The sequence below is a fragment of the Acipenser ruthenus genome, chromosome 38 (assembly GCF_902713425.1).
Source record: "Acipenser ruthenus chromosome 38, fAciRut3.2 maternal haplotype, whole genome shotgun sequence".
NCBI lineage: Eukaryota > Metazoa > Chordata > Actinopteri > Acipenseriformes > Acipenseridae > Acipenser > Acipenser ruthenus.
Genome location: NC_081226.1, coordinates 9,501,650 through 9,515,922, shown reverse-complemented (window position 1 = coordinate 9,515,922; position 14,273 = coordinate 9,501,650). Strand labels below are relative to the sequence as shown.

Sequence of the window (14,273 nt, the reverse complement as noted above, 5' to 3'; positions counted from 1 at the left end):
CGTTATTTAAACAGTTGTAGCAGCACGTGGGGACGTGTCACTCTATATTACAGGTACGTTATTTAAACAGTTGTAGCAGCTCGTGGGGACGGGTATCTCTATATTACAGGTACGTTATTTAAACAGTTGTAGCAGCACGTGGGGACGTGTCACTCTATATTACAGGTACGTTATTTAAACAGTTGTAGCAGCACGTGGGGACGGGTATCGCTATATTACAGGTACGTTATTTAAACAGTTGTAGCAGCACGTGGGGACGGGTATCTCTATATTACAGGTACGTTATTTAAACAGTTGTAGCAGCACGTGGGGACGGGTATCGCTATATTACAGGTACGTTATTTAAACAGTTGTAGCAGCACGTGGGGACGGGTATCTCTATATTACAGGTACGTTATTTAAACAGTTGTAGCAGCACGTGGGGACGGGTATCGCTATATTACAGGTACGTTATTTAAACAGTTGTAGCAGCACGTGGGGACGTGTCACTCTATATTACAGGTACGTTATTTAAACAGTTGTAGCAGCACGTGGGGGCGTGTCACTCTATATTACAGGTACGTTATTTAAACAGTTGTAGCAGCACGTGGGGACGGGTATCGCTATATTACAGGTACGTTATTTAAACAGTTGTAGCAGCACGTGGGGACGGGTATCTCTATATTACAGGTACGTTATTTAAACAGTTGTAGCAGCACGTGGGGGCGTGTCACTCTATATTACAGGTACGTTATTTAAACAGTTGTAGCAGCACGTGGGGACGGGTATCGCTATATTACAGGTACGTTATTTAAACAGTTGTAGCAGCACGTGGGGGCGTGTCACTCTATATTACAGGTATGTTGTTTAAACAGTTGTAGCAGCACGTGGGGACGGGTATCACTATATTACAGGTACGTTATTTAAACAGTTGTAGCAGCACGTGGGGACGTGTCACTCTATATTACAGGTACGTTATTTAAACAGTTGTAGCAGCACGTGGGGACGGGTATCGCTATATTACAGGTACGTTATTTAAACAGTTGTAGCAGCACGTGGGGACGGGTATCTCTATATTACAGGTACGTTATTTAAACAGTTGTAGCAGCACGTGGGGACGTGTATTGCTATATTACAGGTACGTTATTTAAACAGTTGTTGAGATCCTGTGTGAGCTCCCCTGTGAGAGCTGCCTTGTGTGAGAGCTCCCCTGTGTGTGAGCTCCCCTGTGTGTGAGCTCCCCTGTGTGTGAGCTCCCCTGTGTGAGAGCTGCCCTGTGTGAGAGCTCCCTTGTGTGAGAGCTGCCCTGTGTGAGAGCTCCCCTGTGTGAGAGCTGCCCTGTGTGAGAGCTCCCCTGTGTGAGAGCTACCCTGTGTGAGCTACCCTGTGGTTGGGAGTTCCACGCTGCCTCAGCAGAGTGGAACTTCATGGTAAATATTGTGATAATGAGAAAGTTAATATCGTGACATCCCTAGACTGATTCTGATGAAACCAAGCCCTGTGATCAAAATCTGACTTCAAAGTTCTCCTGGTCTATTCCCTCAAGCACATGCTGCAATTATATCTTTTTCAATAGCATTACATTATACATTTACAATAATAGCCATATATTTTTTACACTGAACATTTACATGTTATAGTCTTCATGACCCCCCCCCCCCCACCCGAGCAATGGCAACATTATATCTGTATCTGAAGCTCATCAGTAGTGCTCCCTCCCTCCCTCCCTCTCTCTCAACCACACTGTGGATTTCACGCAATCTAGAATGACAATGTCACAGCTACTGGGAGTCACTCACCTGCTAGACTGCATTCTGAATGGGAGCGCCCGTCTTCCTTTCCACCTCCTTGCGTGCTGTTGGGAGAGCCTTCCTCTCCAGCGCCTTGTTCTCTCACACAGATTCTCTTCAGCACCACGCTACACTCCCACAGGCGTACAGGCTCCAGCTCAGGGATGTTTGGTTTGAAGTCCTCCGATTCTTCCTTCACTGCTTCCATGTGCTCAAACTCTGCTTCAGGGGGCTCCTGTTTAATACAGACAGTTTCCAGCACCTCTTCTTGTTTAACAGGAAGGGATTCTTCCATCTGGGGGGTCTCCCATTCATTGTGCTCAGCTTTACTCTCAGAGTCCTGTGGCTGGCTGCTGTCACATTGCATCTCACAGAGCTCCTGTTTAATGGGGAGGGAAGCCAGCCCAGAGAACTCCATTCTAATGGGGACAGGTTCAAGTTCAGGGAACTCCTCTTTAATCTGTACAGATTCCATCTTCACACTGTCCATGGCAGCACGCGGGATTCTGTTTAGTAGCTGCTGAAAAAGAAATGCATGTATTTATTTAAATACAGGGTTAATGAAGGCCATTCAAGGGCTGACAAAAATAGCAGGGGTGGCTTTAATATTGAAGGAACAGAATTTCTAATCAGTGGTTAAAGTGGGGCAGTATAAGCCAGTATATATACTGGTAAGAAAAAAAAAGACAGTATTGCAGTATTACCAGCAAACGAAAAACAATCAAGGGGGAAAAAAATAACATAAATGTTTTACTGCCACAAAACACCGTGCCCGGACCTCAGCAGTTGTGAACAAAACAAACTTTGACTTCAGTGTCTCTGCATGGAGCCGGTATGTTTCACCTCAGGTCATGCCCATGTTCTCCAGAAGCATTTCCCTTGTGCGTCACTTTGCCCACACATTTTATGAAGGGCTTGTGTGTTGGAAATCAGACCAGTCAAATCCTAATACGTTTGATATTGAATTTCATCTATTTTTGTGTGCTAGTTTAAGGATGGGAATGTGTTATGAATATTTCGTGTCCATTCATTTGGTTAGCCTGCTGTTTGGAGTGTGTAAAGCAGTCTTTCTTTACTGTACGTCTTCACTGTTGAAAGTGACGTGCCTTCCCATTGGACACACACACCAATGACGTCATATTATAATGATCACACTGTTTGCACCCGTGCTTTCTACCTGCTAATCGGCTGTTGAAGTTTTGATCACAGGTCGTGTGTTACTGTAACTCCGGCTTGTGATCTTCATACACACAGTGTGTGCCAATTTATTTTTTAAACAAAAAAAAAAGAGGTCTTGCGCACATTTAAATGTTATTTCTTTAATCTTTTTCACTCAATAGTGGCTGCTACACCCGACGCTCAGCGCCCTATACTGAAAGATAAGACGCAGTAATGTTTTGAACTATGTTTCATAAATAAATTCACAATTTATGTGTTTTCCTCACTTTATTGTTATTTAAATGACACAATTAAAGCTTACCGAGCAAAACTTTGACAACATTTGTGGTAATAGAAAACAGAAAATCCTCGAATTATAATTCCTGTTTGTATGTAATGCGTGGGTAGGGATGTGTGATTTATGACAGCTGAGCAGTTTTACTGACTCGCTCGTAAATGTTGCGTCAAACTGTTACATTGATTAATTTTGTGCCTAAATACATTGTTCCAGCTACCAATTCACCAGAGAAGTACAACACGCGGGTGGTAAATACAGTAAAATACTGTAATATATTAAACATGAAAAACACCGTTACCTGATTGCTTATTCGTGTCCCCGGTGTATTTTAGTTTAATTGTTAGATTTTAAATGGACTCGGTCTTCTTGATGACGTCATGCCTGTTCATTTAGCAAACAAAGAGCCTGACACACACACGCGCGTCAAAAACAAATAAACTTAAATTTAAACAAAATGTAACTTACTTTTATCGTCCACGCCTTGCAAAAGCATTTAAATAAAAACCCGTATAATGTCGTTTTTTAACCTTACGATGGATTATTGCTGTCGTTCTTTTCTCTTTTTTTAATGAAGCTCTTGTCGTTACACTCCTCTGTCAGAAGCGAGCAGCAGTTGCTGGCAACATTATGCAACTTCCGGAAAGTCAGTCGGAGAGGGTCGAAAGCGTATTTCAAAATAAAAGTCTCAAATAATCTGCAAAAAAAAATGCCTTACTGTATTTATTTTTATTTTTCTCTATATTGCTTATTGTATTTCTATTTGTTTATGTTGCTTATTTTATTTATATTTGTTTATATTTCTATTCTATTATATATTTTGTATGTAAAAATCTATCATGTGTATATTTCAACCATTCCTGGTCTATGTGTCAACGCTGCCAGGATTGTGTTGATGCTCAGGGAGGTCATACCCGATACTAACTTTGTAATGTTTTCATTTTGACAGTGTGTCACGTTTCATACTGAAAACTTATCAAGATTCTTTGATCTGGTTTTTTTGTTCACATTTTCTGTGATTTTGCTTGAAATCTCTCTTTAAAATATTGGATTAAATCCATTAGACCCGAGTGTTGTATTTATTTTGTGCATCACTATATATATATATATATATATATATATATATATATATATATATATATATACAGTGCCTTGCAAAAGTATTCAGACCCCTGACCAATTCTCTCATATTACTGAATTACAAATGGTACATTGAAATTTCGTTTTGTTTGATATTTTATTTTAAAACACTGAAACTCAAAATCAATTATTGTAAGGTGACATTGGTTTTATATTGGGAAATATTTTTAAGAAAAATAAAAAACTGAAATATCTTGCTTGCATAAGTATTCAACCCCCACACATTAATATTTGGTAGTGCCACCTTTCGCTGCAATAACAGCTTTAAGTCTTTTGGGGTAAGTATGTACCAGCTTTGCACGCAGTGTCGGAGTGATTTTGGCCCATTCTTCTTGGCAGATTTGCTCCGGTTGTTCAGGCTGGTTGGACGACGCTTGTGGACCGCAATTTTCAAATAATGCCACAGATTCTCAATGGTATTGAGATCAGGACCTTGACTGGGCCACTGTAGGACATTCACCTTTTTGTTCTTGAGCCACTCCAATGTTGCTTTGGCCTTGTGCTTGGGATATATTACTGATAAGCATTTTTATTGATGGCATTTACCATGAAAAACATAACAAGAAAAACAAATAGCACAACAAATGTAAAAGCTGTAGAATTAAAGGATGATCAAATATATCTCCTGTTATTGTTAAGTATTGGATTTTTTTTCTGATGAAACGAATGTGTGCAGTTTAACTTATTCCTTATTCCAGTGCCCTGGGCTGAAGGGATAAGGCTGGCAAACTCCTTCCCTGCTTGTTGGATGTTTTTTTTCGAGAGGTTGTTCCCTGGTGCAATAAGACACACCAGGTCCGGCTCTTCAGGCAGGGTTTCGTTCAGCACCTCTTTACAGAGTGCAGCTGCACAAGCGCCTGGAGTGCTGCTGTATCCAAAGAGCAGGTCACCCTCGAGCATCTGAACGTAACCATCTACCAGGCTCCTCACATGCGAGTCGCCAAAAACCAAAACAAACTAAAAAAAAGAACACAAAATGGCCAGATCATTTTATTTAAAACAATTTCTAAATAAAAAAAAATGAATTGATAGATTATGCTCGTTCTTTACAAACCTTTGAGTTCTTTCCTGCATTCTCAGGGAAAGCTGTCTTGTGGTAGTGGCTGCTGATCTCGGCCACATGCTTGTGCCGTTTACCATACGGCTGATGAATATCCATAGCTAAAGTACAGAAAAAGTTAGTTCTTTATTAGTAGCATTAATTATACAATGCAAAAATGGGTGGATAAAAAGAAAATAAATAATAAAATAAATTTGATGTACAAATTTGTGTAGACTACTGCAACTCCCTCCTGGCTGGCCTCCCTGCGTCCGCCACCCGTCTGCTCCAGCTCATCCAGAACTCCGCTGCCCGCCTGGTGTTCTCTCTGCCTCACTTCTCCCACGCAACTCCACTACTCCGCTCACTCCACTGGCTCCCGATCACCGCTCGCATCCAGTTCAAGACTCTTGTACTAGCCTACAGATGCCTTGACCAGACTGCACCCAGCTACCTCCAGACCCTCATCTCTCCCTACACCCCCACTCGACCTCTCCGCTCCGCCTGCACTAGAAGACTGGCTCTACCTCCTGTACGCTACCCTGCCTCCAGAGCCCGCTCCTTCTCCACCCTCGCTCCGCAGTGGTGGAATGACCTTCCTACAGATGTCAGGACCGCCCAGTCCCTGACCACATTCCGGCACCTCCTTAAGACTCACCTCTTCAGACAGCACCTGTAGAACTCCTCTGTTTTTCACCTGGGACACTATCACCCTTCCTTAAATGCGCTTTACTTGCTCTTATCTGCCCCCTATTTTACTGCATTTAATCCTATACTTCAGAGTACTGTAATCTGTCACAAGTGTTTAATCCGTAGTATTTTGTAGTTAATCATATCCTGATATAACTATCACTGTTATCTGCTGTATTATTGAATTGTATTTTGTCACACTTGTACTTGCTTGAACCAAAGTCATTGTATTTATCTTGCTCTTATTGTATTACTTGTACTGTAACACTTGAAATGTATTTGCTTACGATTGTAAGTCGCCCTGGATAAGGGAGTCTGCTAAGAAATAAATAATAATAATAATAATAATAATAATTGTATGTTTTTTTTTTATTGCATATACATATAATCACATACAATTAATACAATTTAAAGTAGATATTTAATGTAGATTACAATATAACAATGAAAATAACATTATATATATATATACACATACACACACACACACATATATATATATATATATATATATATACATATATATATATATATATATATATATAAAATATAAAAGGTCATTTTAAAATATGTAATTACCTACGTATTTTTATTGTAGACCTTCCACATAGATTGAAATATTGCTCTTTTTGTGCTCTTCCAATTGGTAAGTGTGCTCTTCTGTTTGCTGTTTCTTTCTCCTCCAACCGTTAACTGAGAGTGACAGGAGTTAGAGACAACCGTTAACTGAGAGTGACAGGAGTTAGAGACAACCGTTAACTGAGAGTGACAGGAGTTAGAGACAACCGTTAACTGAGAGTGACAGGAATTAGAGACAACCGTTAACTGAGATTGACAGGAGTTAGAGACAACCGTTAACTGAGAGTGACAGGAGTTAGAGACAACCGTTAAGTGAGAGTGACAGGAGTTAGAGACAACCGTTAACTGAGAGTGACAGGAGTTAGAGACAACCGTTAAGTGAGAGTGACAGGAGTTAGAGACAACCGCTGTATGAGAGCAACAAGAGACTTTTATCTGGGGAAAAAAACGTCGCTTCCGGAGTGAGATGCGGAAGTAAGTTTTACCGGAAGTTGCTGTTGTTGTTTATTGTTGCTAGCTTCACATCGCTGAGCGCCAGCCGTGCAAGAGGGGCTTTGAGAGCCAAGTGCAGGATTAGTGAAGGGGATACCGCCACCTGGTGTGGGGGTGTGAAATACATGCGAAAACAGCTTGGACAAATTACAACGTATTATTGTAAACGACATACATGTGCATATATCACGCGTTTGCATTTAATTCTCGAACGTAACTAGTAAAACCGATGTACACAACTACAATTGCTTGAACAGACCTATAATAAAATAATAATAACGATCCGGACACCTGCAGTAATGCAGGATTTGTTGTCTGTCCAGTTCGTTTATCTTGTCTGTCTTGTTTTGTCCTGCTGCTGTCCAGGATATTGGTTTTCAAATAAACCTGTATTAAGAATTAACAGCGTTTCCCCTGAGTCCTGCTTCACAGACATTACAATGTTACAATATATATGTATGTGTTTATTTATTTTCTGAGGTTGCTGTAATTGTTGAAGGTGGTGGAGCACGAAGGGAAACTCAATTGCTTCTATCTCTTCTGCAATGGCAAAATCAATGAAGTTGGTCGCCAGGTTTGCTCAGTTGACTGTTCTGGGAAACCTCCTAAATCTGTCCTAGCTCCGTCAGAAGAAGACTCCCGCATGTTTATATGACAGCACGTCTCCGTTTTAATACGTCACTGAAGCCTGTATTATCTGACTCTGTCACATGACAAGGTTGCGTTCCGCAGTGAAGCAGCTGTGCGCGCATGGAATCCGTCTCCTTGCTTTACATCTCTATAGACTGGAGGGGGCGCTCTTTCTTGCTCTTTGAGGGAGGGGGCCTCTTCTTTCCTAGTCCTCTGTTAGACACCATTTGAGTTGAATGTGGACGCCACTGTGCTTGTAAAGCAGAATTTCCTGCTGATGCACTGTTTGGAAAATGAGCCCTGTTCCTCGTAGCTGGTTTAACTAATTCAGGCTAATCAGACGTTAGCCGGATTCAATTAACCCGATCATTGAAGTCAGGCTATCTCCGTTCCTTGACGGCAAATACAGGCTAAAAGTGTCTCGTTAACTCGATTCTGACTTAAGGAATCCGGATAATTGCGCATGCTCGTGCTACCTCAAAAGGGAGAATCGCAGAGCACTGAAACAATGATCTTCACGAAAGACGACGTCGAAAGAGAGAGCAACTTGTTTCAGACTGACTGAGCAAGAGCTTATCATGGAAAGTTTTGAGGAATATAAAAGCATTTTCACAACTAAATGCAACAGTGCTGCTGCTGCTGCCAAGTCCAGAGAGGAAGCGTGGAAAAAAACTGCAGATCAGCTAAATGTGTAATTTTTTAAAAATGCATTTTTTATTACACAGGCTATGTATTTACCCCAATATAATTATTTCACACACGTCCAATTTAAATCTGCATGCTTGTAGTAATGGAATGTAACATGGACTGAGAGTTTGTTGCATGAGAATGGTTAGCTCTCTATTGTTTTGTCATAATTTGCCCTTGTTCTTTTTATAATATATAATACTGTAGTAATATGTTGTACTAATTAATCACTGAGTATAGGAATGCGCCACTAGCAAAAAAGCGCATCCCTATGCATATAGCCTGTGTTACTGTCAACGCACCGCTGCTTCGGGTGGGATGGGTAATGTACGGCTCAAGTAGATTTATTAGATAAATGACACCTTGCCGACCGAATCTATAGCACTCAAATACAAAAACATCTGAATGATGCAAAGTATCTTGCCCGTTGATCTATGGGATCTCTAAGGAAGGGCGCTGTCATTTTAGAGGGGTGTGTCAAGCGCTTTCATTGGGTAGAAGTACAAGTTTTTATACACAGATCCGGCTAACTTTAAGTTATCCTGCGCTGGAGCAGGTTTAAGATTAAGGATGTGTTGCTATGGTAACTCAGTCGGCTAGACTTTAAGCTTGCTTCGAGGAACGGAACAAGACAGACTTCTGTCAAGTTATCCTGAGAGTGATCCGGATAACTCAGTTATCCAGCTACGAGGAACAGGGCCCTGAACAATTGAAAATACCTTTTTTTAATGTTTTATTTATTTATACCTGTACCAAAAAAAAGAATGTAATAAACATTTCTGCATTTAGAAATTTAGACGTTTAATTTGACTCCAATTCTATACATTTGTAGAGGAGGATAAACTGGTTTCCATCTTCTTCCCCTGGAGTTTACTGCAGGGTTAAAAGCACTGCATCCGAGCTCTAAGCTTGCTGAAGTGTTGCAATACCCAGGAGTTGTGTGCTAGCTGTTACTAGAGGGGAAGGTTAAGGTTAACCAGTATCTTGGAAAACAGGAATTCCATACAGCATTAAACAACCAGCACTGAGAACGACTCAGAGAGGAAAAGTGCTAGAACTCGATTTGATACAACAAGCTTTAAATATACATTTTGCTCATTTGAATACAATTTAGACAAAGGTGTTTTTCGCATTGCTTACTATTGTGTTGTATAATTAATCAATCGTTCAATCAGCACACACCAGGTTTAATTGTACAGCCAAGTCCCATTAGAACTCAGCTTGGTTAGCGAGTGCAGCCGTTTCTCCTCCAATCCGCGGTTCCCACATCGCTTTCTCTCTGGGGCGATGACTTAATGTACTGCAGCTGAGCCCCCTTTCTAAATAGCCGACTTCCACCTAACCCTGGGAATGAATTGCCAGGCCATGCAGTCCGGGGCACTCTGTTCCCTTTACACTGCGTCCTCACAGGTCAGGAGGGAGATGTATCACCAAGAATCATTTTGTCTGTCACACCGTGTCACTGCCCAATTTCTGATACAATCAGAGTGCAAGAGAGTGTTGACCATTTAAAATGCATGCTCTAAGAGTGATACACAAAACAGTAATTACACAGAGACTCATAATGCAATGTGAACATATTTATTTTTTTTTCGCCTGGGGGAGGGAGGGTTAGCTTGGCCAGGGTGTCCTCGGCTCACCGCGTAGTCTGGCCGGGCGCCTGCGGGCTTGCCTGTAAGCTGCCCAGAGCTGCGTTATCCTCCGACGCTGAAGATCTTGGGTGACTGCACGGTGAGTCTGCAGTGTTAAAAAAGCGGTCGGCTGACGGCACACGCTTCGGAGGACAGCGTGCGTTCGTCTTCACCTATCCCGAGTCGGCACAGGGTTGGTAGCGGTGGGCTGAGCCTAATAATAATAATTGAATATTACTAGATTGGGATGGAAACAATAAAAAAAAAAAAATTGGCGCCCACTAAATTAAAAAAATATATATATCAAGCTTCAGTATCGACACAGTAGCATTTCCTCAGGACCGAAAAAAATAAACGAAAAAAGGTTTTGTGTCGAAGCATCTTTTGCACCAATATTTATTTATCTATAAGTTCCTTGCAAAATCTATACCCCCCCCCCCCCCCCCCCCACCAGACACGTTTATTTCCATTACCATACTGCAGTTTCTATTATTTTGTGCTCTGTAATTACTATGTATTTATTAGCAGACACCCTGATCAAGGGTAAACTAAGCTAAACTACATTTTCATTTGTAATCCGTCACATAGTGTAAAATACTGCAAAAGAGCAAGAAACAGCCAGGGATGAAACCGGTCTGCCTTTCTGTACCTAAGATCCGTACACAAGCTTGCAACACTGCTATTACTCAGGGCAGTTTACAAGAGCAGCACAAATACAAGCATGGACAATGCACATTGCAAAGCTACACGTCACGCAATCTTCAGCCATTCATGTCAATGCAGCCATGGGACACTATCATTTCTCATTAGTTTTAGGATTGTGATGAATTTACAAGACAAACCCTCCAGGCGGTTGTCCAGTAAGGACGGTGCAGTCTTGTCTCTGGGATGCTACATACCGGGGTCGGGATACTCGTTCCCATCAATGTATTTATTTTCAAGTCTATGCAGTTTAAATGCTAAACCCTGAAACTCATTCCCCACACTGAGTTATCAATTTCTCCTGACTCGTCCATCAGATGAGGTGCAGAATAGTTTCCTTTCTGCATATTCCCGCTCCCAGGCACTGACTGCATTGACAGCCCGAGTTAAACTGACAGCAGAGAAGCCTCTTGTGACGTGTCCGCGTCTCCGCCCACATTCTGACAATCACAGTGCAAGAGTTGAAGAGCATTTTGACCATTTAAAATGCATGCTCACGTGATATACAAAACAGTAATTTTCACAAGGATTCATAATGCAAGGATAACGTTTTTTTCGCTCATGAGTGAAACGTCCCATTTAAGGTTTCTCTCCTATGTGAGTTCGCTGGTGTTTTTTGAGGTTGCCTAACAGAGTGAAACTCTTCCCACAGTCCGAGCAGGGATAAGGTTTCTCTCCTGTGTGAGTTCGCTGGTGTGAAACAAGGCTGTTTGACCGACGGAAACTCCTCCCACAGTCAGAGCAGCGATACGGTTTCTCTCCTGTGTGAGTTTGCTGGTGTGAAACAAGGTTGTTTGACTGACAGAAACTCTTTCCACAGTCAGAGCAGTGATATGGTTTCTCGCCTGTGTGAATTCGCTGGTGTTTTTTGAGGCTGTCTGACTGACTGAAACTCTTCTCGCAGTCAGAGCAGTGATAAGGTTTCTCTCCAGTGTGAATTCGCTGGTGTGAAACAAGACCATCTATTCGACTGAAACTCTTCCCGCAGTCCTTGCAGTGATACGGTTTCTCTCCTGTGTGAATTCGCTTGTGTAAAACAAGATGGTCTATTCGACTGAATCTCTTCCCACAGTTAGAGCAGCGATATGGTTTCTCTCCTGTGTGAATTCGCTGGTGTGAAACAAGACTGTATATTCGACGGAAACTCTTCCCACAGTCCGAGCAGTGATAAGGTTTCTCTCCTGTGTGAGTTCGCTGGTGTTTTTTGAGGTTGTTTGACTGACTGAAACTCTTCCCACAGTCAGAGCAGCGATATGGTTTCTCTCCTGTGTGAATTCGCTGGTGTGAAACAAGACCATCTATTCGACTGAAACTCTTCCCACAGTCCGAGCAGTGATAAGGTTTCTCTCCTGTGTGAGTTCGCTGGTGTTTTTTGAGGTTGTTTGACTGACTGAAACTCTTCCCACAGTCAGAGCAGCGATATGGTTTCTCTCCTGTGTGAATTCGCTGGTGTGAAACAAGACCATCTATTCGACTGAAACTCTTCCCGCAGTCCGAGCAGCGACACAGTTTCTTTCTTGTGTGAATGCTCTGTTTTTGTTTTAAATGCCCTAACTGGATGAACCCTTTCCCACAGTCAGGATATTCTCCACCGCCCGCCATCGCTTTAGCTGCTGGACTGGAACCTGGAAAATAGGAACAGGAAAGAAAGTAAGAGGGACTGCTTGTAGGCTTCGGGCATGTGGCTGGGTGGTGGAGTGGATTAAAGCTGTGAGGCTTGCACTGTTTAATAAGGCAAAGATAAAAACTTAAGACCTTTACTGTGTCTGAAGGCAGTCAGTAAAGAAACCGAGCCCTGGGATCAAATTCTGCCTTCAAAAGTTCTCCTGTAACGTTTCAGGTGTAGTTCCTCCGACAGTGGGGCACAAACCTTTTATACACCGTCCCATTTTCTTAGCATACATTTTTTCCCAGATTTAACCACAAAAAGTCCAGATTCAGCTAAATACATGAATGTTAAAAGAACACATGAAGTTTTGAAATTTATAAATGTTAAAAATTACACATTTCAAAACTTTTAACATTTATGTATTTAGCTAAATCTGGACTTTTTGTGGTTAAATCTGGGAAAAATATACTAGTGTTTTTTTTGGCGCCCCGTACATGGAAGCCGCCATTCCATCTCTGTTCACTGCAGTGTCACTGACACGGTTTTATTCCTAGAGTGATCGTCAACGGCTCATTCGAAAGGTAAGAACTAATTAGCTGTCATTTATGTATATATTTAAAATGTTGTATCCTTTTAAAAAAAAAACCAAAAAAAAACAACATTTTACAGACCTGCCCCTTTAATCATAGTCGCGCCCCCCCTTACTGACTCTCCGTGCCCCCCCTAGGGTGGAGCGTCGCACACGTTCCGCCCCACTGCTCCAACACACGCTACAATTATATCTTTTATCAAAAGCATTACATTATACATTCACAATAATATCCATTATTTTTACACTAAACATTTATAATGATATATACAGCACTGCAGTGCTTCTCCCCTTGATATAACACCCCCGCCCCCCAACCCAGAGCAATGACAACATTATATCTTTATCTGAAGTTCACCAGTAGTGAGTCCTATCTTGAACTGGTTGGAGTGGTCCAGGAAAAACAAATAGCTAGTAATGTAACCTACATGCTCCCTCCCTCCCTCTCAACCACACTGTGGATATCACGCAATCGAGAATGACAAATGTCACAGCTACTGGGAGTCACTCACCTGCTAGACTGCATTCTGAATGGGAGCGCCCGTCTTCCTTTCCACCTCCTTGCGTGCTGTTGGGAGAGCCTTCCTCTCCAGCGCCTTGCTCTCTCACACAGATTCTCTCCAGCACCACGCTACACTCCCGCAGGCGTACAGGCTCCAGCTTAGGGATGTTTGGTTTGAAGTCCTTGGATTCTTCCTTCAATACTCCTTCAGGCTCCTGTTTAATACGGACAGTTTCCAGCACCTCTTCTTGTTTCACAGGAAGGGGTTCTTCTGTCTGGGGGATCTCCAATTCATTGTGCTCAGCTTTAATCTCAGAGTCCTCTGGCTGACTGCTGTCACATTGCATCTCACAGAGCTCCTGTTTAATGGGGAGGGAAGCCAGCCCAGAGAACTCCACTCTAATGGGGACAAGTTCAAGGAACTCCTCTTTAATCTGGACAGATTCCATCTTCACACTGTCCATGGCAGCACACAGGATTCTGTTTAGTAGCTGCTGGGGAAAAAAAACAAACACATTTATTTAAACAGTGCTACTAAAGGCCATTCAAAGGGCTGACAAAATCTGACCTGAACAGCAGGGCTGGCTTTACTATTGAACGGACACACAATTTCTTGTAATAACTTCATAATAGCAGAGGATTGCCTTAAAAATAGTCAAAAAAATCTTTAAGGACTTGCAGTTGCCAATCACAAAATGTTTCTTTCTCAAATAAACAAAAAATGCCTTTGCGCGTCTCCTTCCGTCACCCTCTCTCCTCAC

At 42.0% G+C, this 14,273-nt stretch overlaps 3 protein-coding genes and 1 long non-coding RNA gene across 6 annotated transcripts in view; 1 reads left to right on the top strand and 3 right to left on the bottom strand.

The window, feature by feature from the left end:
* LOC131696718 (zinc finger protein OZF-like) overlaps positions 1-3,856 on the bottom strand; it is a 92,795-nt gene extending 88,939 nt beyond the window's left edge. The window contains exon 1 of the mRNA XM_059008957.1: positions 3,691-3,856. The gene's annotated coding sequence lies outside the window, so the exon portion shown is untranslated. The remainder of the gene's footprint in view (positions 1-3,690) is intronic.
* The window catches only part of LOC131706979 (zinc finger protein 271-like), a 163,614-nt gene that overhangs the window by 6,746 nt on the left and 142,595 nt on the right, over positions 1-14,273 (bottom strand). The window contains exons 2-4 of one of the 3 annotated variants that reach the window (XM_059008979.1): positions 13,523-14,003; positions 11,420-12,437; positions 11,250-11,252 (exon numbers count right to left, since the gene is read on the bottom strand). In XM_059008979.1, coding sequence (XP_058864962.1) covers positions 11,250-11,252; positions 11,420-12,437; positions 13,523-14,003 — 1,502 coding nt within the window. Of the gene's footprint in view, positions 1-10,559; positions 12,438-13,522; positions 14,007-14,273 lie in introns of those variants that run through there. The other 2 variants (XM_059008977.1, XM_059008978.1) reach the window with 2 other exon arrangements.
* Positions 1-14,273, top strand: part of LOC131706988 (zinc finger protein 79-like) — a 168,854-nt gene that overhangs the window by 138,728 nt on the left and 15,853 nt on the right. The gene's annotated exons all lie outside the window — the stretch shown is intronic.
* Positions 5,088-6,888, bottom strand: LOC131707007 (uncharacterized). The gene is made up of 3 exons (XR_009310915.1): positions 6,671-6,888; positions 5,417-5,523; positions 5,088-5,319 (listed from the first exon to the last, which is right to left on the bottom strand). It is a non-coding gene; the product is annotated as an uncharacterized LOC131707007 (long non-coding RNA).